The sequence below is a fragment of the Lampetra planeri genome, chromosome 52 (assembly GCF_965212315.1).
Source record: "Lampetra planeri chromosome 52, kcLamPlan1.2.h2, whole genome shotgun sequence".
NCBI lineage: Eukaryota > Metazoa > Chordata > Hyperoartia > Petromyzontiformes > Petromyzontidae > Lampetra > Lampetra planeri.
This window is the reverse complement of record NC_136158.1, coordinates 452,600-480,101: the sequence shown is the minus strand read 5'-3', so window position 1 is coordinate 480,101 and position 27,502 is coordinate 452,600. Positions and strand designations below refer to the sequence as shown.

At 57.9% G+C, this 27,502-nt stretch overlaps 1 protein-coding gene and 1 long non-coding RNA gene across 3 annotated transcripts; both read left to right on the top strand.

The window, feature by feature from the left end:
- The first annotated feature begins 581 nt into the window (after nt 1-581).
- Nucleotides 582-21,292, top strand: LOC144734611 (monofunctional C1-tetrahydrofolate synthase, mitochondrial-like). Of its 2 annotated transcripts, XM_078616878.1 has the most exons (19): nt 582-1,200; nt 4,698-4,783; nt 6,341-6,514; nt 6,960-7,096; nt 7,626-7,672; nt 8,427-8,534; nt 9,314-9,388; nt 9,747-9,849; nt 10,568-10,644; nt 11,743-11,883; nt 13,022-13,090; nt 14,028-14,139; nt 14,948-15,087; nt 15,225-15,266; nt 15,894-15,994; nt 16,222-16,402; nt 16,875-16,982; nt 19,123-19,275; nt 19,842-21,292. In XM_078616878.1, exons 1-19 carry the CDS (start codon nt 1,195-1,197, stop codon nt 19,929-19,931), a joined length of 1,950 nt encoding a protein of 649 aa, XP_078473004.1. In that variant the 5' UTR covers nt 582-1,194; the 3' UTR covers nt 19,932-21,292. The 2 variants fall into 2 exon arrangements, with proteins under 2 accessions (XP_078473004.1, XP_078473005.1); XM_078616879.1 differs by lacking the exon at nt 9,747-9,849.
- A 1,252-nt stretch (nt 21,293-22,544) lies between these two features.
- LOC144734737 (uncharacterized) lies at nt 22,545-27,334 on the top strand. The gene is made up of 3 exons (XR_013588540.1): nt 22,545-22,633; nt 23,853-24,114; nt 26,457-27,334. It is a non-coding gene; the product is annotated as an uncharacterized LOC144734737 (long non-coding RNA).
- Nucleotides 27,335-27,502: the final 168 nt, after the last annotated feature.

The window sequence follows — 27,502 nt, the reverse complement described above, 5'->3', positions numbered from 1 at the left end:
TTATGTGCAGAGACAGACATACAAGTGCACGTGCAGTATGTGTGCACTGTTGATGAAGGAGGCGTTTGTCTTGTGGGCTATTCGACAAGGTTCCGAAGGCCACAGAAGCCAGCCGGGTCACGCGGTGGCCACGGCTGGAGCCTGCTGCGATGTTGGACGCGTCCAATACGAGGTGGCCGCACATCCCAGTGTGGCAGGACCCTCCTTAAAGCGGCCTTGAGACTCTAAGAGATCCCCGGTGAGGGGCTTCTTTGGGTCAAATTTGAATGTGCTTTTTATGTTTTATTTTTATTTTATTATTTCCCTTCTACGCGACTTTACCAAAAGATCCAAGAATATGAATCCCTGCTGCAGTCACGAAAGCTTTACATCGAAATTTAAAACTGAATGTGCTCTGAAGAAGGGGCATTGCCCGAAACGTCGCGGCGTTGTCTTAACTTGCGTTATAAGACCACGCAGCAGCGTTGCTAATGAACGTGTTGAGTATTTATACATGTGTCGTGGCATCGGTCTTCCTCGTGTGAACCACCACCACCACACATCTTACATAAGAAGTGTTGATTTCGTCAGCCACAAACCGGAGCCTCGCATTTCACAGCGAGGCCGCAGGGTGCGTGCTGAGAGTGGATCACACACGACGAGGTTTCGCAGTGGAGCCACCAGCTTCAAACTGAGCCGCGCGGTTGAGCCACCCGTGTCACAGTGGAGCCCCAAGGTGGACCCACGCGTTTCACTGTGGAGCCACCAACTTCAGAGTGAGCCACAGTGGAGCCACCAGCTTCAGAGTGAGCCACAGTGGAGCCACCAGCTTCAGAGTGAGCCAGAGTGGAGCCACCAGCTTCAGAGTGAGCCAGAGTGGAGCCACCAGCTTCAGAGTGAGCCAGAGTGAGCCATAGTGGGGCCACAGTGGAGCCACGGTGTAACCACGTGGAGCCGAGTGGAGTCGCTCCGCGCATGCCTCGCGGCTCACAGTGGTGGCTCGTCTCCAACATTTCACAACCCCGCCCTTGCAGCAGCGACTCGCCCTCCCGAGACGCGGGAGACGACACGGGCAGAGCGAGGAGGCGGGCGGGAGAGAGAGAGGGCGAGAGAGACAAAGGCGGTCGAGGGGAGACGCGGGAGAGGCGAGCGGAGGGAGCGAGAGCGTCGCGGGAAATCGCGGACAACAGGATTCGCGGCCATCGAGAATAAACAATGCAGGTGAGGAGAGTGGAGTGGGGTGGCAGACAAAGGGGGGAGACACGTGGCGTCTGGGATGAGGGAGTGTGTGTGTGTATGATGTGTGTGTGTATGATGTGTGTGTGGGTGATGTGTGTGTGTGTGATGTGTGTGTGTGATGTGTGTGTGTGTGATGTGTGTGTGTGATGTGTGTGTGTGTGATGTGTGTGTGTGTGATGTGTGTGTGTGTGATGTGTGTGTGTGTGATGTGTGTGTGTGTGATGTGTGTGTGTGTGATGTGTGTGTGTGTGATGTGTGTGTGATGTATGTGTGTGATGTGTGTGTGTGATGTGTGTGTGTGATGTGTGTGTGTGATGTGTGTGTGTGATGTGTGTGTGTGATGTGTGTGTGTGATGTGTGTGTGTGATGTGTGTGTGTGATGTGTGTGTGTGTGATGTGTGTGATGTGTGTGTGTGATGTGTGTGTGTGATGTGTGTGTGTGATGTGTGTGTGTGATGTGTGTGTGTGATGTGTGTGTGTGATGTGTGTGTGTGATGTGTGTGTGTGATGTGTGTGTGTGATGTGTGTGTGTGATGTGTGTGTGTGATGTGTGTGTGTGATGTGTGTGTGTGATGTGTGTGTGTGATGTGTGTGTGTGATGTGTGATGTGTGTGTGTGATGTGTGTGTGTGATGTGTGTGTGTGATGTGTGTGTGTGATGTGTGTGTGATGTGTGATGTGTGTGTGTGTGTGATGTGTGTGTGTGTGATGTGTGTGTGTGTGATGTGAGTGTGTGTGATGTGTGTGTGTGTATGATGTGTGCGTGTGATGTGTGTGATGTGGGTGTGTGTATGATGTGTGTATGATGTGTGTGTGTATGATGTATGTGTGAGTGTATGATGTATGTGTGGGTGTATGTGTGTGTGTGGTTGACTGAGTGTGTGTGGTTGACTGAGTGTGTGGTTGACTGTGTGTGGTTGAGTGTGTGTGTGGATTACTGTGTGTGTGTGTGGTTGAGTGAGTGTGTGTGTGGTTGACTGAGTGTGTGGTTGACTGAGTGTGTGGTTGACTGTGTGTGATTGACTGAGTGTGTGTGTGGTTGACTGAGTGTGTGTGTGGTTGAGTGAGTGTGTGTGTGGTTGAGTGAGTGTGTGTGTGGTTGAGTGAGTGTGTGTGTGATTGACTGAGTGTGTGTGTGTGGTTGAGTGTGTGTGTGTGGTTGAGTGAGTGTGTGTGTGATTGACTGAGTGTGTGTGTGTGGTTGACTGTGTGTGTGTGGTTGACTGTGTGTGGTTGACTGTGTTCTTGTGAAGCGCTATGAACCCTGCGACCCGAGTTCACTTCGCGCTCACGGCCATCAACATTGACGATTATATAAACCGGTCCTAGGCCACCCCTAGGTCGACTCGGCCTCAAATGAGTACCCGATGCGGTGTGTAAACATCGCCACTGGGGAGACAAAGGCGGCCGGGCGCGGTGTTGGCCAACCCACGCACCCCCACCCCCCACCCCTCACATAACAGACGCCACTCGCTAACGGCACTTGCCCCGGCAGCGCGCCAAGGCTACACGGGGCCTCTTTGTCCTTGGCGGCTCGTGGGCAGCGTGGGGGGGGGGGAGTCCACGACGCCACGTGGAATGGCGGCGTCTTGACGGTCGTGAGGCCTTCAGCCAGCAGTGGAGAGATCGTGGCTGACGATGTCGACGATCACGACGAATAGCGTGAAATGAATTCTTTGGTTCTTTCGGTTAAGTCACGTCTAAAGATAAAATAATAAATTAAATAATAGCATATTACGACGTTTCGATTGCAACACAAGCAATCATCATGCAATCGAAACGTCGTAATATGGTATTATTTAATTTATTATTTTATCTTTAGACGTGACTTAACCGAAAGAACCAAAGAATAATTCCTGCAGTCACGAAAGCTCCAAAATTAAGCGTGAAATGAAACCCTACGGAGAGCAAATGTTGTCGTGGCTCTCGCACTCCGCTGAGCGTGAGCCACACGCGACTTCTACTTTAAGATGCACTGAGTGATATATAATCTCACAATGTCCCATTATACATCTCACGATGTTCATTCATTCCTTAGGCGGCATTCGGGAATGAATGGATGAATGCCGGCAACGTTTAATGGGCGCAGTCGCCAGTCACGTGACCTTCGCGCGTGGATGTTCCAAGAAATGCTGCCCACACAGCAATGAGTCTGGGTTTCTGTGTGAGTGTGAGTTTCTGGGTCTCCGTGTGAGTCTGTGGGTCTCTGTGTGAGTCTGCGGGTCTCTGTGTGAGTCTGGTGTCTCTGTGTGAGTCTGTGGGTCTCTGTGTGAGTCTGGGGGTCTCTGTGTGAGTCTGTGGGTCTCTGTGTGAGTCTGTGAGTCTGTGGGTCTCTGTGTGAGTCTGCGGGTCTCTGTGTGAGTCTGGATCTCTGTGTGAGTCTGTGGGTCTCTGTGAGTCTCTGGGTCTCTGTGTGAGTCTGTGGGTTTCTGTGTGAGTCTGTGGGTCGCTGTGTGAGTCTGGATCTCTGTGTGAGTCTGTGGGTCTCTGTGAGTCTCTGGGTCTCTGTGTGAGTCTGTGGGTCTCTGTGTGAGTCTGTGGGTCTCTGTGAGTCTGCGGGTCTCTGTGCGAGTCTGCGGGTCGCTGTGTGAGTCTGTGGGTCTCTGTGTGAGTCTGCGGGTCTCTGTGCGAGTCTGCGGGTCGCTGTGTGAGTCTCTGGGTCTCTGTGTGAGTCTGTGGGTCTCTGTGTGAGTCTGCGGGTCTCTGTGTGAGTCTGCGGGTCTCTGTGCGAGTCTTGAATCTCTGTGCGAGTCTGCGGGTCGCTGTGTGAGTCTGGGTCTCTGTGCGAGTCTTGAGTCTCTGTGAGTCTGCGGGTCTCTGTGCGAGTCTGCGGGTCTCTGTGCGAGTCTGCGGGTCTCTGTGTGAGTCTGTGGGTCTCTGTGTGAGTCTGTGGGTCTCTGTGTGAGTCTGGGTCTCTGTGCGAGTCTTGAGTCTCTGTGAGTCTGCGGGTCTCTGTGCGAGTCTGCGGGTCTCTGTGTGAGTCTGTGAATCTCTGTGCGAGTCTGCGGGTCGCTGTGTGAGTCTGGGTCTCTGTGCGAGTCTTGAGTCTCTGTGAGTCTGCGGGTCTCTGTGCGAGTCTGTGAATCTCTGTGTGAGTCTGCGGGTCGCTGTGTGAGTCTGGGTCTCTGTGCGAGTCTTGAGTCTCTGTGAGTCTGCGGGTCTCTGTGCGAGTCTGCGGGTCGCTGTGTGAGTCTGGGTCTCTGTGCGAGTCTTGAGTCTCTGTGAGTCTGCGGGTCTCTGTGCGAGTCTGTGAATCTCTGTGTGAGTCTGCGGGTCGCTGTGTGAGTCTGGGTCTCTGTGCGAGTCTTGAGTCTCTGTGAGTCTGCGGGTCTCTGTGCGAGTCTGCGGGTCGCTGTGTGAGTCTGGGTCTCTGTGCGAGTCTTGAGTCTCTGTGAGTCTGCGGGTCTCTGTGTGAGTCTGCGGGTCGCTGTGCGGCTCTATGAATCCCACGGGCGTCTTCCCCGCACCTTCTCTCCGCAGAGCTCCCAGCAGTTTGTGCGCCAGGCGCTGGCGTCACGATGGCGATTCCGACCCCTGCCGCTCAAGCCTCTGACTCCGGTGCCCAGGTACGGCGCTCGCCCCACGCCCCCCCCGCTGCCCTCGGCTCTCCCGGAGAGCCAGGGGTGGCTCGGAGCCGTGGGGCCGGCGAGATTCACGATGAATGAGCACGAGCGGAGATGTTAACTCCCTCGCCTTGTATGCAGGAAGTCGGGGGTTCGTATATTTGGAGTTTGCGTGTCTCTCTCTCTCCCCCCGTGGCCGTGTGGATTTTTCTCCGGGTCCCTCCGGTTTCTTTCTCCACGTTTAAAATCGACACCACCACGCGTTCAGAGTATGTGGCTACTGCTAGAAATGTCCACGTGATGATGATGATGCTAAGCCACTTCGTTCAGCTACCATTTGTGATAGCCAGGTCGCTTATGGAAAAGCTCAGTAATGATGATGTCAAGTCGTAACGCTTCCGCCGACGCCGCCACCACCGCACGGTACCCGCTCATCGGTCTCGTAGAGAGAGGACGACTCGGAGAGAGGGTGACTCGTACAGAGAGAGAGAACGACTCAGAGAGAGGGTGACTCGTAGAGAGAGAGGACGACTCGGAAAGAGGGTGACTCGTACAGAGAGAGAGGACGACTCGGAGAGAGGGTGACTCATAGAGAGAGAGAACGACTCGGAGAGAGGGTGACTCGTAGAGAGAGAGAGGACGACTCGGAGAGAGGGTGACTCGTAGAGAGAGAGAGGACGACTCAGAGAGAGGGTGACTCGTAGAGAGAGAGGACAACTCGGAAAGAGGGTGACTCGTACAGAGAGAGAGGACGACTCGGAGAGAGGGTGACTCATAGAGAGAGAGAACGACTCGGAGAGAGGGTGACTCGTAGAGAGAGAGAGGACGACTCGGAGAGAGGGTGACTCATAGAGAGAGAGAACGACTCGGAGAGAGGGTGACTCGTAGAGAGAGAGAGGACGACTCGGAGAGAGGGTGACTCGTAGAGAGAGAGAGGACGACTCGGAGAGAGGGTGACTCGTAGAGCGAGAGGACGACTCAAAGAGGGTGACTCGTAGAGAGAGAGGACGACTCGGAGAGAGGGTGACTCGTAGAGAGAAAGGACGACTCGGAGGCACCAGGAGGTGGAACCACAGACGCAGAGTGGGAAGGCAGCAGGAGCCACGCAGTGAGGAGCTGGCACTGCCAACAGTTCCCCACCAAGCTCTGCGGTCCTCTATGTATAAAGGTGTTTCAGCCAATTACATGTGTATGTATGTATGGATGTTGAACGTCTTTCGCACCGTACGTAGCCAACCGTGGCTAATCGGAGGTGCAGGGGAAGGACAACAAACTAAACACAACAAGCAGTTCGAGAGAAATTAGTATTGTCCATCTAGATGGTGATGATGATTTAAAAGTGCATAGCTTCCAGTGACTTCCTAATATCAGAAGGAAGAACGTTCCAGACGGCCTGAGAAGCGCATCTGAAGGCGCGCGATGCGGTGACCGCCGTCCTGGGAGTGGTGCGGAGGGTGGTGTGGGTGGAGACTGCGTCCCACGTCGCTGTTGTCATTGTTGTTGTTGTTGTCATTGTTGTTGTTGTTGTCCTCCCTTGCGTACGGCCTGTCCCTGCTCCAGCGACATCGAGGTGTCCCGCGCCCAGACGCCGAAGGCGGCGGACCTCCTGGCGCAGGAGGTGGGGCTGCTGCCGGGCGAGGTGGAGGCCTACGGACGCTGCAAGGCCAAGGTGTCTCTGTCCACTCTGCACCGGCTGCGGCACCAGCCCGACGGCAAATACGTGGTGGTCACCAGGTAGGGAGGGGCCGTCGGTGGCCAGGAGATGTTAACTACCTCGCCTGGTATGCAGGAGGTCGTGGGTTCAATCCCGACCCTGACGCCTACTGCTGTGTATGTGGAATTTGCGTCTCTCTCTCTCTCTCTCGCTCCCCGTGGTCGCGTCGATTTTTCTGCGGGTCCTCCGGTTTTTCCCTCCACATTTAGAATCAACGACGTGCGTTTAGATTATTTGGCTGCTGTATAGTTCCACATGAGCTGTCGTTGTTGATAGCCAGGCCGCTTCTGAAAAAGAGCGACATATGGCTCAGTGGGCCTCGCCTGGTCAACAAAAGAAAACTGTTTAGTTTTAGGAGGGCCGCTTGCCGGGCCGGCTGGCCACGCCGGTTTGGCGGCGGGAATCTCCGCGGCGTCGTCGTCTTCGTCGTCGTCACGGCGACGCGAACGTCGTTGTCGCCCGCAGCATCACCCCGACGCCGCTGGGCGAGGGCAAGAGCACGAGCGCGGTGGGGCTGGCGCAGGCGCTCTCCTCGCAGCTGCACCTCAACACCTTCGCCTGCGTGCGACAGCCCTCGCAGGGACCCACGTTCGGCATCAAAGGTGGCGCGCGGGCGAATGTCTCGGAGGGCGTGGGGGGTGTGGGGGGAGGGGCGTGGGGGGAGGGGTGTGGCGTGGTTGGCATAGGGCCTGGCGAAGCCACACTTTGGAAGTTGTCGTCACGGTGTTGCTCTGACGCTTCGCTGGGAGTCTCGTCAATCGGCCCGGAGGGCGCCGAGTCTTCGCAGTCGGGGGAGCGACGATCGCCGCTGCCGCTGCGCCCGATCCCGGCGGGTTGTCCAGCGGCATCACCTTTTCCAAACAGTCAACGAATCTGCAGCGTGACGCCGGCGCGGGATCTTTAACGTCCGCCGCGAAGCGGACGATGCTTGGCATTCTTACAGTCGGCACGCAGCGCAGCATTAACCGGGGCGGCCCACTGTCTTTAACAGTCGGTGGTTGTTGCGCTGTTAGTACCGTCCGCCTTCCTCCAGCCCCGGCGGTGGGCACGGCTACCCGGGGCACTGTCGCCTCTTGTGCGGTGCGCTGGGTGGTCACGTGATCGCGGCGTCTCGCTCTGTCCCCGTGCCAGGGGGCGCGGCCGGAGGAGGCTACTCCCAGGTCATCCCCATGGAGGAGGTGAGCTCACGCACCGCGTCATCGGCACCATCCTCGTCGTCGTCGTCGTCGTCGCACGATAGCGTGCGTGACGCGGGCCCCGGTGTGTGAGGGATTAAATGGGAGGGACGAGCTGCCCCCCAATTTCCCCCCCGCAAACCTCTTCCTTGCCCAGTGCCTGTAGGCCCCGGTGCAGTTGCACCGCCTGCACACTGCTCGATAGCCGCCACGCCGCCGCCGGGACGAGACGCGAGGCCGCGGGAAAGAGAGATTATTCATCGTCCAATTCGCGCGCGACAGCCGACAGATGAGAACGATGCATTCATGAGAGGTCGGTAGAAGGGCGACAGGGAAACAGCTACGTGCAGACGAGACTCTCTGGGCAGGAGAGGGCGGTGATGTCGCTCTATGGGGTGGGCGGAACGTGGCAGGAGAGCGACAGGGTGCGGCGCTCTCCTGCCACAGCGATGTCTCAGTGATGTCTCAGCAATGTTTCATTCCCCGGCATTTTACAATAAATCACAAATGGCTCTCGTCTCAGGCAGCGTGCTCAGTGAAGCGTCGTGAATAATAAAAAAAATCTATCAATATTTAAAGTGGGATCGTGGAGAGGGCTCTCTGCAGGCCTCGCGAGTGGAAGGCTCGCGGTCGCCCCCTCCTGCTCCGGGAAGGGGGGGGGGGCGTGGAGGAGGTCGACGCAGATTCACGCGGACGCAGCGGCACATCAAGGCGACGGTTCGATTCACGTCGCCCGCCCGCCATGTCCCGTCCGCAGTTCAACCTGCACCTGACGGGCGACATCCACGCCATCACGGCGGCCAACAACCTGCTGGCCGCCGCCATCGACGCGCGCATCTTCCACGAGAGCACGCAGACGGACAAGGTGAGCACGCCGGGGCGGCTGCACCAGCCACGGGCCGGGAATACAACTCTTGGGGTTGCTGGGCTCTCCGGCAGAGTGCAGCGCGGGATCGCTGGCGCCGCAGCCGTCACGACACGGGACAAAGGTAGAGGCAAAGATTCTGCCCCCCACCTCCCAAGAACAGAATAGGACAGAATAGGACAGAATAGGACAGGATAGGAGAGAATAGGAGAGAATATGAGAGAATAGGAGAGGATAGGAGAGGATAGGACAGGATAGGAGAGGATAGGAGAGAATAGGAGAGGATAGGAGAGGATAGGAGAGGACAGGAGAGAATAGGAGAGAATAGGAGAGAACAGGAGAGGACAGGAGAGGATAGGAGAGAACAGGAGAGGATGTGTATGATTTTGGTTTTGTTGCGGGAAGAGTCGCGTTTCTCCCGTGGGCGCTGCGGCGTGCGGAAGATCGATCCGACGCGCCGCTACCGACGCGCCGCTACCGACACGCCGCTACCGACGTGCACCACCGACGTGCACCGTCGGAACCGCAGCGGAGTCGTATTCCTCCGGCTCGTCCGCTGGTTCGCGCGCCACTTTGCCCGGCGTAGATCCAACCGGCGGCGCGTCCCTCCCGTGCGTCTCCTGTCGGTGGAAAATTCCACATTCCCACGACGAGGGATCCCCCCTCTCTCCGACCGGGAGCGGCGCGATCGCGAGCGGCGCCCGTGCCGGCCGGCGTTGGCTGCCGCTGCGACGACGGCCCCGGTGACCGCCCTCCCCGCTGCCCCCCCCCCTCCCCAGGCTCTCTACAACCGCCTCGTTCCGCTGCTCAACGGGGTTCGTCGTTTCGCGCCGATCCAAATGCAGCGTCTCAAGGTACGCTCCCGGCGGAGGCGGTGATGGGGACGAGGATGGGGGCGGCGCGTCTCTGTTGCCCATGAAGCAGCAACTGTTACTCTTCACCCGTGCGCGTTGCCGCCAGTTGCCATCAGTTAACGTCTGAGCTGCAATTCGAGTTGACGCGTTAGTTGACCTGTGGGTTGTCGCGTTAGTTGACCTGTGGGTTGTCGAGTGAGTTGACGCGTGAGTTGATGCGTGAGTTGCTGTGTGAATTGCTGAGTGAGTTGCCGCGTAAGTTGCCGTGTGAATTGCCGAGTGAGTTGCCAAGTGAGTTTCCGAGTGAGTTGATGCGCGAGTTGCCGCGTGAGTTGACGCGTGAGTCGACGTTTAACAGAAACTGGGCATCTGCAAAACGGAGGCCGACTCTCTGACGAGCGAGGAGGTGACCCGGTTCGCTCGCCTGGACATTGACCCCGACACGGTGACCTGGAATAGAGGTCAGAGGTCATACTCCTGCAGTGCCGCTGCACACACGCGCGTGTCCGTGTGCGTGCGCGAGGAGCGGTGGTGCAGCGGTTAGCGCGCTGCACTACGAACCTGGCGACCCGAGTTCGATTCCCGCTCACGCCCAACGCCGGTGACAATTATCAGATCCGGTCCTAAGCCTTCCCTAGGTCAGCCTCAAATGAATACCTGATGCGGTGTGTAAACATCACCACCGGGGAGACAAAGGTGGCCGGGCGTGGTGCTAGCCACGTCCGTACCTCCTCGTGTACCAGAGTGCCGGCCTTCATAGGTGCTGCTCGCTAACAGCACTTGCCCCAACAGCCCCTGAACACTATGCGGGGGGTCTTTGTCTTTGTCTTTGTGTGCACGAGCCATGCACCAACTCACTCCTCTCCTACCCGGCCAAGCGAAGACTCGGCAGGGTTCTTAGCCACGGTTCAGTTCCTGCGGTGTAGTCCGTGCACCTGCTTGCTTAGTTGCTTGTGACGTGTGTGTGCGTGTTGTTGTTGTGTGCGTGTGTGCGTGTGTGTGCGTGTGTGTGTTGTTGTTGTGTGCGTGTGTGTGTGTGCATGTGTATGTGCGTGTGTGTATGTGTTGTTTTTGTTGTGTGTGCGTGTTGTTGTTGTGTGTGTGTGCGTGCGTACGTGTGTGTGTGTGTGCGTGTGTGTGTGCGTGTTGTTGTTGTTGTGTGCGTGTGTTTGCATTCAGTCCTGGACACAAACGACCGGTACCTGCGCAAAGTGACCGTCGGGCAGTCTCCTACCGAGAAAGGGCACTCAAGAGAGGTGCGTCTGTTAAGGCTATATGGGGCATCTTTGTCTTTGTGTGCGTGTGCAGCGACTGATGGGGAGTGGTGGTGCAGTGGTTAGCACTACCAACCCGCTCAAACCCGAGTTTGATTCTCACTTACGGCCAACACCGGTGACGATTATCTGAACCGGTTCTCTGGGCCTCCGCTAGGTCTACTTAGCCTGAAATTAATATCTCGCGGAGACAAAGGCGGCCGGTCGTGGTGCTGGCAACCGCCCCTTCGTGTGCCGTGCCGGCCTTCGTGTGTCGTGCCGGCCTTCGTAGGCGCTGCTACTCGCTGACGGCACTCCCAGAGGCTACACGGTGGGAATCGGTGGCAGAGATGCGTGTGGTGGTAGTGGTGGTAGTGGTGGTAGTGGTGTGTGTGGTGGTAGTGGTGTGTGGTGGTAGTGGTGTGCGGTGGTAGTGGTGGGTGTAGTGGTAGTGGGGTGTGGTGGTAGTGGTGGTAGTGGTGGGTGGTGGTAGTGGTGGATGGTGGTAGTGGTGTTTGTGGTGGTAGTGGTGTTTGTGGTGGTAGTGGTGTTTGTGGTGGTAGTGGTGTGTGTGGTGGTTGTGGTGTGTGCGGAGCGCCGGGCGGCTAGAACACAGCAAGTTGGCACAGTAGGGGGCACAGGTTGTACATCGGCCACTCATCTCAGTGAAACCATGGCAGCTGCTGGGTCTGTCCCGTGACCTCCTGCCATCGGGCATTCGACACTTCACGTGGCCTCAAAGTGCATTTACCCTGGCACAAGCGCCGTGGTGACGTCACCGCCACTTAGTGGTGAACGACGGTTGTTGTTGTTGTTCTTGGTGTGTGTGGGAGTACCGGTCTTTGTGGCGGTGTACGTGTTGATTGCAGCGCGAGCGGTAGTGTAGCGGTCAGCGCAACTCGCTATCGAACCCGACGACCCGAGTTCGATTCCCACCGGTGACGTTATTTGAACCGGTCAGCCCATGGCACCTGCTGACCTCCTGCCAGCGGCGAGAGCCTCAGACACGTCACGTGTCGAAGGCTCTCGGCCGCTCGTCGTAACTCGGAGCGGAACGCGACGACCCCTTGACCCCCCCCAACCCCGCGTGCCGCGCCGCAGACCCAGTTCGACATCGCGGTGGCGAGCGAGATCATGGCGATCCTGGCCCTCGCCGGCGGCCTGGGCGACATGCGCGAGCGCCTGGCGCGCATGGTGGTGGCGACGAGCCGCAGCGGGGAGCCCGTCACCGCGGAGGACCTGGTGCGACGACGCAATCGCGGCGACCCTGCGCGGTGACTAACACGGCAACTAACACGGCGACTAACACGGCAACTAACACGGTGACTAACACGGCAACTAACACGGCAATTAACACGGCGACTAACACGGCAACTAACACGGCAACTAACACGGCAACTAACACGGCAACTAACACGGCAACTAACACGGTGACTAACACGGCAACTAACACGGCGACTAACACGGCAACTAACACGGCGACTAACACGGCGACTAACAGGGCAACTAACACGGCAACTAACACGGCAACTAACACGGCGACTAACGCGGCAACTAACACGGCAATTAACACGGCAACAAACACGGCGACTAACACGGCAACTAACACGGCAACTAACACGGCGACTAACACGGCGACTAACACGGCAACTAACACGGCAACTAACGCGGCAACTAACGCGGCAACTAACGCGGCAACTAACATGGCAACTAACGCGTCAACTAACGCGGCAACTTGTACAGGGACTCACGCTGCAACTAACAACAGTTGCTGCTGCTGCTGCTTCACCGGCAATGGAGGCACGACACCCGGCAGAGCCACAGACGGCGCCGCCTTCCCGCTCGTCGTGGCAATGTGGAATTCTCACTTGGGGGATGGGAAGGGGGGTGGGGTCGGGGGGAGCACACGAGCCAATCAAACATGAGCAGTCCCTTGAACCCCAAATAGCCAACGATTCAATCATTCGCGAGTACTCGCCCTGACCAACTAGCCAATCGGACGTGAGCACTCGCCCTTTCTCGAGCCCTGACCAACTAGCCAATCAGAGGTGAGCACTCGCGAGCCCTGACCAACTAGCCAATCGGATGCAAGTACTGGTCCTATCTCTAGCCCTATCCCCTCGGCTGCAGCTCCTCCGCACGGAAATCGCCGCTTCGTTTTCACTTTACATCCGCGGCGTTTTCTCGCCCCCCGCGCCCCCCGCCCCCTTACAGAGTCCCGATAGCCCCCCACACTCGTAGAACGGTGGCGCCGCCTCGACCCTCGCGCTCCGCTTACTGGACAGTCCGTGAAGTAGAGCTTCACAGCTCGTCGGATTCCACCCGTCCGCCTGTGTCACCGCCGCCGCCGCCGTTGTTGTTGTTGTTGTTGCTGCTGCAGGGGGTGAGCGGGGCCCTGGCCGTGCTCATGAAGGAGGCCATCAAACCCAACCTCATGCAGACGCTGGAGGTGAGGCCCGCAGCGAAAGGCTCGCCGGGTCCCAGGACAAACGCCGCCTCGTTGGAGACGCAAACAACAACACCGCCCCTCATCCTCCTGCCTGTCACATTCCTCCTCGAAGACACTTACAGAACAATCAGGACATCAGCGGCCGATATGCTCCCCACACTACGGACCGCACAGTGAACCCATGGGGGGACATGGAGATACATAGAGACCCATAGAGATACATAGAGACCCATAGAGATACATAGAGATGATTAAAGACACAGGCACAGCAGTGAGACTGTGGCCATACAACCCACACTGCGGACCCCACAGTGAACCCATAGAGACACATGGAGATACACAGAGACGCGTAGAGATACATAGAGATGATTAAAGACACAGGCACAGCAGTGAGACTGTGGCCATACAACCCACACTGCGGACCGCACAGTGAACCCATAGAGACACATGGAGATACACAGAGACACATGGAGATACATAGAGACCCATAGAGATACATAGAGACACATGGAGATACACAGAGACACGTAGAGATACATAGAGATGATTAAAGACACAGGCACAGTGAACCCACTGGGGTTTGCGCTCATTCAACAGTGGAGGAGGAAGAGCGACACGACACCAACTCTCTCCTCTCTCTCTCTCGCTGCTGAAGCCCTCTCGTTGTGGCCAGCTTCAGTCCTAGACATTGGCATCTGCCCTCTGATCGACAACATAACGACAAGTCGTTATATACATAACGACAAGTCGTTATGTTGGCTGAGAAAACTCGACGAGGTACGTTTGATTAAAAACGTCGCTATGTAGTCTCTGCCGTGCCGGATGTGCGTACAAGGCAAGAGCCTGCTGCTGCTGCTGCTGCTGCTGTCTTTGTTGTTGTTCGTTGGGGGGAGTTTTGCGTCTCTTGTCCGACGACGCGCGTCTGCGGCCTCCGCAGGGAAGCCCGGTGTTCGTTCACGCGGGCCCCTTCGCCAACATCGCCCACGGCAACTCCTCGGTGCTGGCCGACAAGATCGCCCTCAAGCTGGTGGGAGAGCAGGGCTTCGTGGGTACGCTCTTAACAACTGCCCTCTGCTGCCCACAACCCCCCCGTAGCCTATAACACCTGCTGACGCACAGTGGTGACCCATCCACGCGCCACCCGGTCTCAACTCCACCTTGGCGTCTGAGAGGCGATGGGACCGGGCAGTGCACCCCGAGCGGTTTGGTCTTAGGCCTACAAGCACTAACCAGCGTCGAAACCTAAACTAAAAATAGATTTTTTTATTTTACCGGTTATGACCAACTGAGCTACGTAGCTTTTGCCTATAATCAATTATAGCTCAACGAAGCAGCTCATCATGGTGTGGACATTTTTAGCAGCCAAATACTCTAAATGCCTTGTGATGTTGAGTCTAAATGTGGAAGGAAAAACCGGAGGGCCCGGAGAAAAATCCACGCGACCACGGGGAGAGACACGCAAACTCCAAACACGCAGCAGGCGTCGGGGTCGGGATCGAACCCACGAGGTTGTTAACATCTCCCAGCCACCGTGGCGCCCGTTCCCGTCCGCGCCCTGCCCGGCGCTCGCGTGCTTGGCGATTGCTCGAGTCGGGGCAGGCGCCGCTCAAACGGCGACACAAAAAACGCCGATTCGTCGACCGACGCTTGCGTCCGCCACCCCCTCGTGTCCAGGCTCGGTCGGCTCGGTCCCCGGCCGGCGGTGTGCGAGGTACGCGGGGGCCGGGGGTGGGGTGTGGGCGTGCGAATGAGTTCACCCCGGTAATTCCTTCCCATTCCCGGCCCCGGCGACTGTCGACCTCGCTTACAGGATCGTCGCTTCCCGTCACACTTTTTTTTTATTTTCTTCCGCGGCAGTGACGGAGGCCGGCTTCGGAGCCGACATCGGGCTCGAGAAATTCTTCAACATCAAGTGCCGCCTGTCGGGCCTGTGCCCCGACGCCGTGGTGCTGGTGGTCACCGTGCGGGCCCTCAAGATGCACGGCGGAGGCCCCAAGGTACCCAGCACGGGGTCGCCGCGGTGACCGGCGGCGGAAGAGTTTGATTTGACTGAAGGCGTCGATTGGTTAATTCGGTTATTTATCGATCATGTGCCTGGTTGTCATGGTAACGGTCGCCACTTAACTTTCCTCAGGTGACTGTTGGTGCCCCGCTGCCTAAGGAGTACACGGAGGAGGTACGGTGACAACGAACAATCCACGGCTCCTCCACACGGAGTCCCGGTGTGTCCCAGACTGCCTGTTTGTCTGACTGTCTGTGTGTGTCAGACTGTTTGGCTGTCTGTACGTGTCTATCAGACTGTCTGGCTGTCTGTGAATCTGAATGTTTGTCGAGCTGTCTGTCTGCATGTCTGACTGTCTGTGTGTCTGTCTGGCTGTCTGTGCTTGTCAGACTGTCTGTGTGTGTCTGACTGACTGTCTGTCTGTCTGCATGTCTGACTGACCGTCTGTCTGTCTGTGTGCCTATCCGTTTGTCCGCCTGCTGTATTTTCGGAGCGACGTTGCTATGAGCGTAGTCCAAACTGAGTTCATATTTTCGGTGTTAATCAAAAACAAAAACCTTTAACGCCACGCGATCTTTAACGTCCGCGTTGGCATTTCGACGGCGAGTACACACCGCCGCGGTATTAACCGGGGCGGCCCGCGCCGGGGTCCGAACCGCGAACGCCCGCCACGAGCGGCGTCACCCCCCCGCCCCCCCACCCTCACCCCCCACCCCCCCCCCGCCCCCCCCACCCCCCCCCCCGCCCCCCACCCTCACCCCCCCCTCCGCCCCCACCCCGTTGCGCTGGCTCTGTCTGCAGGGCCTGGATCTGCTCGAGCGTGGATGCGCCAACCTCGTCAAGCACCTGCAGATCGCTCAGCTGTTCGGAGTGCCAGTGGTGGTCGCCATCAACGAGTTCACGTGAGCGGACGGGCGGCATGGCGTGTGGGTGTCTACGCGTGTGGGTGTCTACGCGTGTGGGTGTCTACGTGTGTGCGTGTGTCTACGTGTGTGCGTGTGGGTGTCTACGTGTGCGCGTGTGTGGCCACCCACCCCCTCGTGTGCCACAGTGCCGGCCTTCCCAGGTGCCGCTACTCTCTACTAACGCCACTAACGCGTGCGACCTCCGCCTGTGCGCGCGCGTGCAGCACGGACACGCCGCGCGAGACCGCCCTGCTCGTCTCCGCGGCCCTGCGCGCTGGCGCCGCGGCCGCGCTGCGCTGCGCCGCGTGGCGCGCCGGCGGGGAGGGCGCGGCGGCCCTGGCCCAGGCCGTGGTGGAGGCGGCGCAGCGGCCGCGGGGCCGCCCCCGCCTGCTCTACGAGCTGCAGGTGACGCGAAGGCAAAGGTCGCCCCCCCCCGTGCGTAGCCTCTAGCGGAGCGTCGGGGCAAGTGCCGTTCGTGGCGAGTAGCGGCGCCGTGTGGCGCGCGATGGGGTTGGTGGACCGCCTTTGTCTCCCCGGCGCCGATGTTTTACCCACCGCGCCAAGTACTCGCGCGCACATGTATACGCACACCTAAACGCACGTACACGTACTAAGGCAAAGCTACCCCGTGTAGCCTCAGCCGGCATGGCACACGAGGGGGTGAGGGTGGCCAGCACCACCCCCGGCCGCCTTTGTCTTTCTAGTGACGATGTTTACACACCGCTCCACACACGAGCGCACATATGCACACTTGCGCCATCGCACGCTACGTAGCACGTTCGGCTACGTAGGGTGAGAAAGAAGTTCAACATACATAATCGTCTGTGGCTGAGTCGACACGCGCACACATTGTGACGTACCGTCTGGCCTGGCGCAGCTGCCCGTGGAGGAGAAGATCCGCGTCATCGCACAAAAGGTGTACGGCGCAGACGACATCTGCCTCTCGGAGGAGGCTCGCAGGAAGATCGACCTCTACACCAAGCAGGTAGGGCATGGCTGGCGTGCATGTGTACCGTGTGTACAGCTGGTGGTGCGTGTGCACTGTGTGTACAGCTGGTGTGCTAGCGTGTGCACTGTGTGTACAGCTGGTGGGCTAGCGTGTGTACTGTGTGTACAGCTGGTGGGCTAGCGTGTGCACTGTGTGTACAGCTGGTGGGCTAGCATGTGTACTGTGTGTACAGCTGGTGGGCTAGCGTGTGCACTGTGTGTACAGCTGGTGGACTAGCATGTGCACTGTGTGTACAGCTGGTGGGCTAGCGTGTGCACTGTGTGTACAGCTGGTGGGCTAGCGTGTTCACTGTGTGTACAGCTGGTGTGCTAGCGTGTGCACTGTGTGTACAGCTGGTGTGCTAGCGTGTGCACTGTGTGTACAGCTGGTGGGCTAGCGTGTGCACTGTGTGTACAGCTGGTGGGCTAGCGTGTGCACTGTGTGTACAGCTGGTGGGCTAGCGTGTGTACTGTGTGTACAGCTGGTGGGCTAGCGTGTTCACTGTGTGTACAGCTGGTGGGCTAGCGTGTGCACTGTGTGTACAGCTGGTGGGCTAGCGTGTGCACTGTGTGTACAGCTGGTGGGCTAGCGTGTTCACTGTGTGTACAGCTGGTGGGCTAGCGTGTGCACTGTGTGTACAGCTGGTGGGCTAGCGTGTGTACTGTGTGTACAGCTGGTGGGCTAGCGTGTGCACTGTGTGTACAGCTGGTGGGCTAGCATGTGTACTGTGTGTACAGCTGGTGGGCTAGCGTGTGCACTGTGTGTACAGCTGGTGGGCTAGCGTGTGCACTGTGTACAGCTGGTGGGCTAGCGTGTGCAAACGCCCGTTGGTAACCATCACAGAGCCCATGCACTTGGATGATTTTTCTTCCCTGTTTTTAATATGCGCGAGTCTCCTTGTCCGCGTGCGTTGCGGGAGTGTAGCGGTGGTGTGGCGGTAGTGTAGCGGGTAGTGTAGCGGTGGTGTAGCGGTAGTGTAGCGGTGGTGTGGCGGTGGTGTGGCAGTGGTGTAGCGGCGGTGTAGCGGTAGTGTAGCGGTGGTGTGGCGGTGGTGTGGCGGTGGTGTAGCGGCGGTGTAGCGGTGGTGTAGCGGCGGTGTAGCGGTGGTGTAGCGGTAGTGTAGCGGGTAGTGTAGCGGTGGTGTAGCGGCGGTGTAGCGGTAGTGTAGCGGTGGTGTGGCGGTGGTGTGGCGGTGGTGTAGCGGCGGTGTAGCGGTGGTGTAGCGGCGGTGTAGCGGTGGTGTAGCGGTGGTGTAGCGGCGGTGTAGCGGTAGTGTAGCGGGTAGTGTAGCGGTGGTGTAGCGGTAGTGTAGCGGGTAGTGTAGCGGTGGTGTAGCGGTAGTGTAGCGGTAGTGTGGCGGTGGTGTGGCGGTGGTGTAGCGGTGGTGTGGCGGTGGTGTGGCGGCGGTGTGGCGGTGGTGTGGCGGTGGTGTAGCGGTGGTGTAGCGGTAGTGTAGCGGGTAGTGTAGCGGTGGTGTAGCGGTAGTGTAGCGGTAGTGTGGCGGTGGTGTGGCGGGAGTGTAGCGGTAGTGTAGCGGGTAGTGTAGCGGTGGTGTGGCGGTGGTGTAGCGGTAGTGTAGCGGGTAGTGTAGCGGTGGTGTAGCGGTGGTGTAGCGGTAGTGTAGCGGGTAGTGTAGCGGTGGTGTAGCGGTGGTGTAGCGGTGGTGTAGCGGTGGTGTAGCGGTGGTGTAGCGGTAGTGTAGCGGGTAGTGTAGCGGCGGTGTAGCGGCGGTGTAGCGGTGGTGTAGCGGTGGTGTAGCGGTGGTGTAGCGGTGGTGTAGCGGTAGTGTAGCGGGTAGTGTAGCGGCGGTGTAGCGGTAGTGTAGCGGTGGCGTAGCGGCAGTGGAGGAGTTTGCGCGCTGCACGACGAACCCGGCGACTCGAGTTCGATTCCCGCTCACGGCCAACACCGGTGACGATTATCTGAACCGGTCCTGGGCATCCCCTAGGTCGACTCGGCCTCAAATGAGTACCCGGCGCGGTGTGCGAACGTCGCCACCCGGGGAGACAAAGGCCGCCGGGTGCGGTGCTGGCCACCCTCGTGCACCGTGCCGGCCTTCGCAGGCGCGACTAACGGCACTTGCCCCTACAAGTCTGTTAAGGCTACACGGGCGATCTTCGTCTTTGTGTTTCCCCAGGGCTTTGCCGAGCTGCCCATCTGCATGGCCAAGACGCACCTGTCGCTGTCTCACCGGCCCGAGCTGAAGGGCGTCCCCAAGGGGTTCGTGCTGCCCATCAGCGACGTGCGAGCCAGCGTGGGGGCCGGCTTCCTCTACCCGCTCGTCGGCACCGTGAGGGCACACGCGCAACACGTGTTCATGCACACACACACGTGTTCACGCACGCATACACACACACGCAGACACGCGCTCACAAAAACGAAAGACAAATATCCACCTTATAGCCGCGGCAGACTATCGCGGCAGACTGAGCGCCTCTGAAGGCCGAGGGGGTGGGTGGCCAACACCACGCCAGGCCCCAACAGTCTGTTGAGGCGAAACGGCGGATGTTTGTCTGTGGTTAGCACGCTGCACTACGAACCCGATTCCTGCTCACGACCAACATCAGTGACGATTATCTGAACTGGTCCTGGGCCTCCCCTAGGTCGACTCAGCCTCAGATTAGTACCTGGTGCTGTGTAAACATCGCCACTAGGGAGACAAAAGCGGCCGAGCGTAGTGCTGGCCGATCATAGGCGCTCGCTAACAGCACTTGCCCCTACAGTCTGTTCAGGCTACACGGGGGATCTTTGTCTTTGGTGATGCTGGTGGTGGTGATGGTGATGCTGGTGGTGGTGATGGTGATGCTGGTGGTGGTGATGATGATGATGATTGTTGTCTGTGTGTGTGTTGTGCAGATGACCACCATGCCTGGGCTGCCGGTGAGGCCATGCTTCTACGACATCGACCTCGACCCGGACACGGAGGAGATCCGCGGCATTTTCTAACTGCACCCGTCATGGCCGACGGCACCACGTGACACCACGTGACACCCCACGTGACACCACGTGACACCACGTGACACCCCACGTGACACCACGTGACACCCCACGTGACACCCCACGTGACACCACGTGACACCCCACGTGACACCACGTGACGCCACGTGACACCACGTGACACCCTGCGTGCGACCCGTGGGACCGTCGCCGGCGGTTCCGTGCGTTGTTATCGATTCGGTTTTCACGTCGTTTGAATTTGTCTGCCTGGTTTGTTTTGTCCGACTCGTTTTTAATATCCCGTCTCATTGGTGTGGTCCATTCCATTTGCTCTACCTCGTTAGCGCCGTCTCATCCGCGCTGTCTCCAGTTCCCCGTCTCGTCTGCACCGTGTGTCTCCTGCCAGGTCCACATTGTGCCCTTTGCGTGTTGCGTTCTTCTGCCGGCAAAGGCTCCCCCCCCCCCCCCACGTTTACCAGCGCGGGGGGGGGGGGGCCGCACGGCGTCGCCGTCAACGCCGACGGAGCCCGGCGTCAGCGCGTCGGACCCCCCCCCCCACCCACCCCGATTGTCGCCGTTCGGAATCCAGCAGCCGCCCCGGTGACCACCGCGGTGGTGCGATAACCACGACGATAACCACGAAGATAACCACGAAGATAACCACGAAGATAACCACGATAACCACGACGATAACCACGACACCGCCACGCGCCGTCTCCTTCACGCTGAGCGTCGTCTGCAGGGACCCGGCCCGGTTGGCACCGCGCGCACGGAAATCGTCGCACCCCCCCCCCGTCAGTCGTCCAAACGCGACTCACCCCGCTGCCTTGAGTTCTCACCACCTGGGTGAACAAAACAAACTCGCAACACGTCGTCGCTTCCTCGCTCGCTCGACCCTCGCTCGCTCGCTCGACCTTCGCTCGCTTGACCCTCTCGCTCCCTCGCTCGCTTGTACCTCGCTCGACCCTCCGACAGACTCGGCGTTCCCCACGCGCGGCCGCCCGGCTCTGAGCCGGACCCACCCCCCACCCGTGCCGCTCTCACTCTCATCCCCGGATCATTCACAAGACCGTCGAAACAAACACGGGCCCGCTGTTAATTGCCGTGTTCATGCACCACGGCACGGCCGGGCACATTCACTCTGCGGTGTGTCGAGTTTTGTGTCCAACTCGGACCCACATCTCACGGAGTGCTCCTTGCCGATGAACATCTGGGCAGTTCACCAGCAGTGGTTCATGCGTAGCCTGACTGCTGATAAGACACCGATTGTCGAAACCGGTCGAGATCTCTGCTCGTGTTGAACCGACGCTGTTGTAATAAACCAAAATCACTCCCAGAAGGAAAGGCCGATGGGAAGTGCAAAATAATAATGGTTTTGATTTTGGTGTTCCTGCATTATTTACGAATGTGTTTAAGTTTATATTTATAATAACTTCATTGTGCTTGTGCACCACTGCCAACGCAACATCAACACCTTGTGAAAGACAACGCCGAAGAGCCCTGGGTTTGGTCGTGCACGAAGCTGCTCGTGGTCCACCCCAAGCCGCATCCACCGCACGAACCACAGCAGTCGATGTGGAACTGTGAAACTCTGCAGCAGTCGCGGTGCGACAGTGGCCATCGTCCAGAGCAGCAGAGGCCGTGCACAGCGGGGGACGACGCGATGCCCCATCCACGACAAGCAGCAGCAGAAGGAGGTGATGTTGGTTGGGAGGTGATGTTGGTTGGGAGGTGCGGTCGCTGCTCATTTAGTTTGATACAATCACATTTTTTTCGTGGGGGGGGTGGGGGGGGGTACGGGTGGGTGGGGTGGGGTACGGGTGGGGGGTACGGGTGGGATGGGGGATTACGGGTGGGGTGGGGGGGTACGTGTGGGGTGGGGGGGTACGGGTGTGGGGTGGGGGCGTACGGGTGGGGTGGGGGGGTACGGGTGGGTGGGGTGAGGGGGTACGGGTGTGGGGTGGGGGGGTACGGGTGGAGTGGGTGGGGGGGGTACGGGTGGAGTGAGTGGGGGGGTACGGGTGGTGGGTCGTCTTCAGCTGTCCAGGTCGCAGGTGAAACATCACCCCCGACCCTGCTCCGTGCCGAGTGTTGTTGTTGGGGGAGGGGTGATGTAGTCTGTGATGAGTACGGTTGGCTCACGTACGGTGCTAAAGTAGTTCAACAGCACAAGCAGAACTGGACCGGTTTTGACATTCGGTCTGTCATCAGCAGTGCCAGTCAGGCTTCGTCCCCCCTTCAAAGCCACTTTGTCTTCTTCTCATTACTTATGCACCACTGACAACGCAGCAGCATCATTGCCCGAAACGTCGCCTATTATTTAGATTTGCCCTTTAAGGTCACATTGTGATTATTGTCGTGTCACGCTCTGACGTCATCGTGGTCGCGAGCCCCCCCCCCAAAAAAAAACCCCACCCCTCCATCTCCCCCAATCACCCCCCACTCCCAATCCCCCCCCCCCACCGCCAATCCCCCCCACCCCCAATCCCCCCCCATCCCCCCCCACCCCCATCCCCCCCACCCCCAATCCCCCCCACCCCCAATCCCCCCCACCCCCCATCCCCAATCCCGCTCACCCCCAATCCCCTCCCCCACCCTCAATCCCCCCCACCCCCTACGCCCCGCCCCTCCCCCCAGCTTCCGCGCCCCGCCCCCCAGCGCGGCGAAGGAGACTTCGGGGTCGCAGCGCCACGCGGGGACGGCGCGAGCAGGTAACTCGCGCCTCTGCGGCATGGCAGCCTCCTCGTCGTAGAACACAGATACATCACGCTCTACAGATACATCACACTCTACAGATACATCACACTCTACAGATACATCACACTCTACAGATACATCACACTCTACAGATACATCACACTCTATAGATACATCACACTCTACAGATACATCACACTCTATAGATACATTTGTAAGGTCTATTATATATAGATAAGTGATGTAGATCGTTACTTCTTCCAGAGGCCGCTCGACTCCGATTGCCACACTGCACGCACGTGTGGGTTCGCGATGTAGACTCTGTGATGTAGTCTCTGTGATGTAGTCTCTGTGATGTAGTCTCTGTGATGTAGTCTCTGTGATGTAGTCTCTGTGATGTAGTCTCTGTGATGTAGTCTCTGTGATGTAGTCTCTGTGCTATAGACCGCTATGAACTGTAATGGAGTTCTAGGCTGTACCATAGACTGGTTTAGAGCTCTAGACTGTGCTGTGGCCTCTCCCACACCGACTGGCCTGGAGCTGCTGTCCCTCGCAGCAGCCTCAGTCTTCCTCACGTGGGACAGAAACCTCAATCCGCTCCCGGTGCAGTGGCGATGCCGGCCCTGGGGGTCTGGTGGCGTGGCCGGGAGCGGCACAGCCACGGCACAGCCACGGCTTGCCGAGCGCCAAGCTTCGAGACGGGCGGCAAGGGGAGGTGGCTCGGAGGGTGTCACAATGACCGTGTGGTAGACACTGCCCGCACTGCTCACGTCTGGGGCCAGGAGGATGTGTCTCCTCAAGGGTCTCATATGTGGATGCCACGGTGGCGAGATGTGAGCTATCTCGCCTGCTTTACAGGAGATTCTCGCTTTATTTCTTGAGTTTCAGCCACACCTGTTATCAACGGGTTCTCAAGTTTAGCGAGCTGGTGGGCTTTGCCCGATCACCAAGCTCGCACTGCTGAGATTCTGGTTTTGAGCACCGGTTCTATGTCTCTCTGTTTCTTTCACTCGTGATGGCCGTGTCAGAGACGCTGAGCCACCATGGTTGAGAAGTGAGATCCTGGGTCTGGGTTTCGCTGATATTGGCCGTGCCAGAGGGGACTCAAGCTGACACCGCTGAGATCCTGGCTTCCAATCCGGGCAGTCACAACTCACGATGACGTGAGCGGTTCCCGCGTCCCGTCAGGCGGTGTTGCGATTGTTGACGGTTGCCCTCTGCGCGTGCGTGCAGGTTCTTGTCGCTGCCATGGCGTTCCGCGACGTGTGGAAGCGGTACCGCGTGCTCATCGTGATGGGCGTTGGCCTCGTGTCCGTCCACTTCGGCTGGTACCGTCTGCAGGACAACCCCGCGTTCCGGGGGTACGGCGTCAAGGACGGCCCGCCGCCACGCGGCCTCGCAGAGCACCCGAGCGGTGTGAGCGGCCTGCCCTCGGCGAAGCCGTCCACCTAGCGGAGGCGGCAGAGCGACGTCCACCCGACGTCCACCCGCGTCGGTACGGCAACCGACACCGCCCACGGTGCGCCCCAGCTCGGAAGCTGAGCGGGGGTATCGCCACGGTTGCGAGATGTTAACTACCTCGCCTGGTATACAGGAGAAGGTCGTGGGTTCGATCCTGACGCTTGCTGTATATTTTGAGTTTGCGTGTTCTCCCTGTGGTCGTGTGGATTTTCTCCGGGTCCTCTGGTTTTTCCCTCCATATAGACTCGACATCACGCGTTTCGAGTGTTTGGCAGCTAGAAATTTCCACGTGACGATAAGCCGCTACCTTGTTGAGCTATAATTAGTGATAGCTCAGTTGGCCTTACCCGTTAAAATAAAACAGAAATTAGTTTAGGTTTTGACCCTGGTTAGTGCTTGTAGGCCTAAGACCGAACCGTTCGGGATGCACTGCCCGGTCCCATCGCCTCTCAGACGCCAAGGTGGAGTTGAGACCGGGTGGCGCGTGGATGGGTCACCACTGTGCGTCAGCAGGTGTTATAGGCTACGGAGCTGAGGGGTTGTGGGCAGCAGAGGGCAGTGCACCTGCTTCATTTTCTGTGATCCCCCAACTTCAACACGCAATGACCGGCATGGTGAAGTATGGTCAAATAACCCCCACGACCCATAAGTAGATTTACAAACAGTCTCTTAAGCGTCCGTGGTGGTTTTCAGATGTTTCATCAGCCAAGCAGGCCCCTTGCCTTGCCTAGTCCGAGTGCCAGGCTGCCTGGGCCAGGGTGCACCGGGAGGAGGGGAGGGCATGGGTCGGGCCTCCTGGGTCTGTGCCTTATCGGATGAGGCGCAGGCCACGTTCAAATCTAATGGTTCTCTTTTAACATACGCATGCACGTAATCAGGGGATTAAATCCTTCAAGACACATGAAGCAACATTGCTTTCCTTTGCAAGGGCGACTTGGGTCTTTCTCGAGTGCAACTGTGTGGGAAAACAGAAGCGACAAAGTTTAGTTGTTTTTAACACGGGGCGTTAAACGGCATTTGCAGAATAAGAACGCAACAGAGTTAAGACGCGGGAAATGTTCGCCGCGTAACGTTATCTCTGGGCAAGCAACAGCCAGCGGAGCGGAGCGTGCGTGTGGCTGCAGAGGAACGGCATGGTGGTGGGGGGCGAGCGGGAACCCTCTCCAGTATTTCTAGATTTGAACCCTCTCCAGTATTTCTAGATTTGAACCCTCTCCAGTATCCCGTAGAGGTCTCGACTGTGCTGTGGCCTCTCCCACACCAACTGGTCTGGAGCTGCTGTCCCTCGTAGCAGCCTCAGTATTCCTCACGTGGGACAGAAACCTCAAGCCGCTCCCGGTGCAGTGGCGATGCCGGCCCTGGGGGTCTGGTGGCGTGGCCGGGAGCGGCACATCCGTGGTACATCCGCGGTACAACCACGGTACATCAGCGGTACATCAGCGGTACATCCGCGGTACATCCGCGGCGGCGCTGCCCAGCCGGCACAGCCACCCGGCACAGCCACCCGGCACAGCCACCCGGCTCCGAGACGGGCGGCAGGAAGAGGTCGCGGCGGGTGGCTCCGAGGGTGTCACAATGGCCGTGTGGTAGAAACTGTCGGCACTACTGACATCCTCATTATTAAGCCTGGGGTCAGGATTTGTCTAAAGAGTCTAATCTGTCTCGGAGGGTTCATCATGGCCAGGGGTCGGCAACTTGCGGTGGCTCGTTGGCTTAGTCCCCTTGCGGGCAGCCGTTTTATTTACATTAAATCTTACACGTAATTTACCGTGAGGGTGATTGATGAAATATGGCAGGAAAATGGGTCGCTATGCAATGTCTTGGTGACGGCAAAATGTACAACAGACTGTGTTGTTGTTGTTAAAGAATAACTAAGGGGGGGGGCACAACTAAATAGACGCGGTTTATTCCATCGTCTGTTGTTTAAGTCAGAATGTGTCGTCACCTGCTGTGTACCCGCTGCTGTGTTTGTGTACAAGTCGCTCTCTCTATGCGCGGTGCTGCGGCTCTCCAACTATTTTGGTCAAAGACAAAAAACAAGAAAATTCCTCCTTTGAAAGGCTGCCGGACCCCTCCTCATGACAATCGAGCTGGCTCCGCTGAGATCCGAGGTTCGAATCTGGGTCTCAGCCGCCAGTGATTAAACGCCGGGGGCTCTCTTGCGTGCAGTGCGCAGGGATGGTCTCAGTCAGCGATGGCTTTGGGTGGCATGAACCGGTGGGCTGGGGTGGCTCCGGGCTTTCCTCGTGTAATCAGTGCTGGACATTTCGTTTTGTTTGTTATTTCGCTATTTATTGTTTGCGCTGTACTACCGTCTTGTCCTGTGTGCCTGTACACTTCTGGCCCCGGTGTTAACTTGCGTTCCCCGTTGCACAGAGGGGCTTTGAAGCGCGCCCGAGGGTCGTGGTGGCGGTGGTGGCGGTGGTGAGGAAAAACGTGGAGCGGAGCGACCCGAGGGGGAACTGGAGCGGGGAGCTGTCGGCAAAACCTGGACTGCTGTCGCGCAGGAGGGAAGGCTCGGAGCGGCGTTCATCTTGCGGCGGACCAGGCGGTGGAGAGGATGTGGAGACGTGACGCTCACACACAAGTGGGGACGCCTCTCCGGGTTAAGACTTTTGTTGTTTCAACCGGCAACAATCTGCGCTGCAACACTGCATACTCGTGGGCTCTCCGTGGCTGGCTTTTTCATGACTTTGGGGTGACACTCTTGTAAAGGCTTCCTAAACGTTGTTTTGATGCCGTCTAAAGTAATGCAGCCGTGTTGGCTTGTTGGCCTAAAACAAGGCTGCGCGCACTTCAGCGGCGGTGTGGTGATGTTATGTGGCGTGCAAGGCATGATGGGAAGACTAATTCTATTTATTGGTCGTACTCGCACCTTTTGCCATCTACAATTCACCTTTTGCGTGTACTATTATCACTTTTCCGACGTTGGGTTATAAAGATGTGGTTTATATTGGGTTGCAGCCGCCCTTTTAAAGCATCCGGAAACAAATATTCGTGGGTGTTGGTAATTTTTTGTTTATATTTGTTCTATGATATTTTGGGCGATTGGCACAGAAACTGAAAAATCTCGGTGAATTTTCAAATCTGCGGTCGTGTTTGGATTCCAATCCCCTTTCCAACCTCTTGACATTGTTGGCCGAGGTTCAAAGAAAGTTCCCCGTTTCTAACCCCCACACTTTCTTGGCCGACGGTGAAACATGTTGACTTTCAGACTTGTTCCAGATATAACCAATAAACTTCACTTCAGACAACTCCTGATCATCCGTGGTGATTGGTGGGGGGCGTGGATAAAATAAAAAAAGATAATGGAAACCATGTCAATGAGGCTGTACAATAAACTCGTGCCCAGAAGCCAGCAGTTGGAATTGCAACAAAGATTTAGTTTCTACTCAATCCATATCCATACGAAAAAAGTATAA

What these genes read in the sequence shown, in the direction of transcription:
- LOC144734611 (XM_078616878.1), top strand. An exon ending in AGAGCACGCAGACGGACAAG is followed by an intron (nt 8,535 to 9,313) that starts GTGAGCACGCCG and finishes CCCCCTCCCCAG; the next exon opens with GCTCTCTACAACCGCCTCGT. An exon ending in GTCGCCATCAACGAGTTCAC is followed by an intron (nt 15,995 to 16,221) that starts GTGAGCGGACGG and finishes GCGCGCGTGCAG; the next exon opens with CACGGACACGCCGCGCGAGA.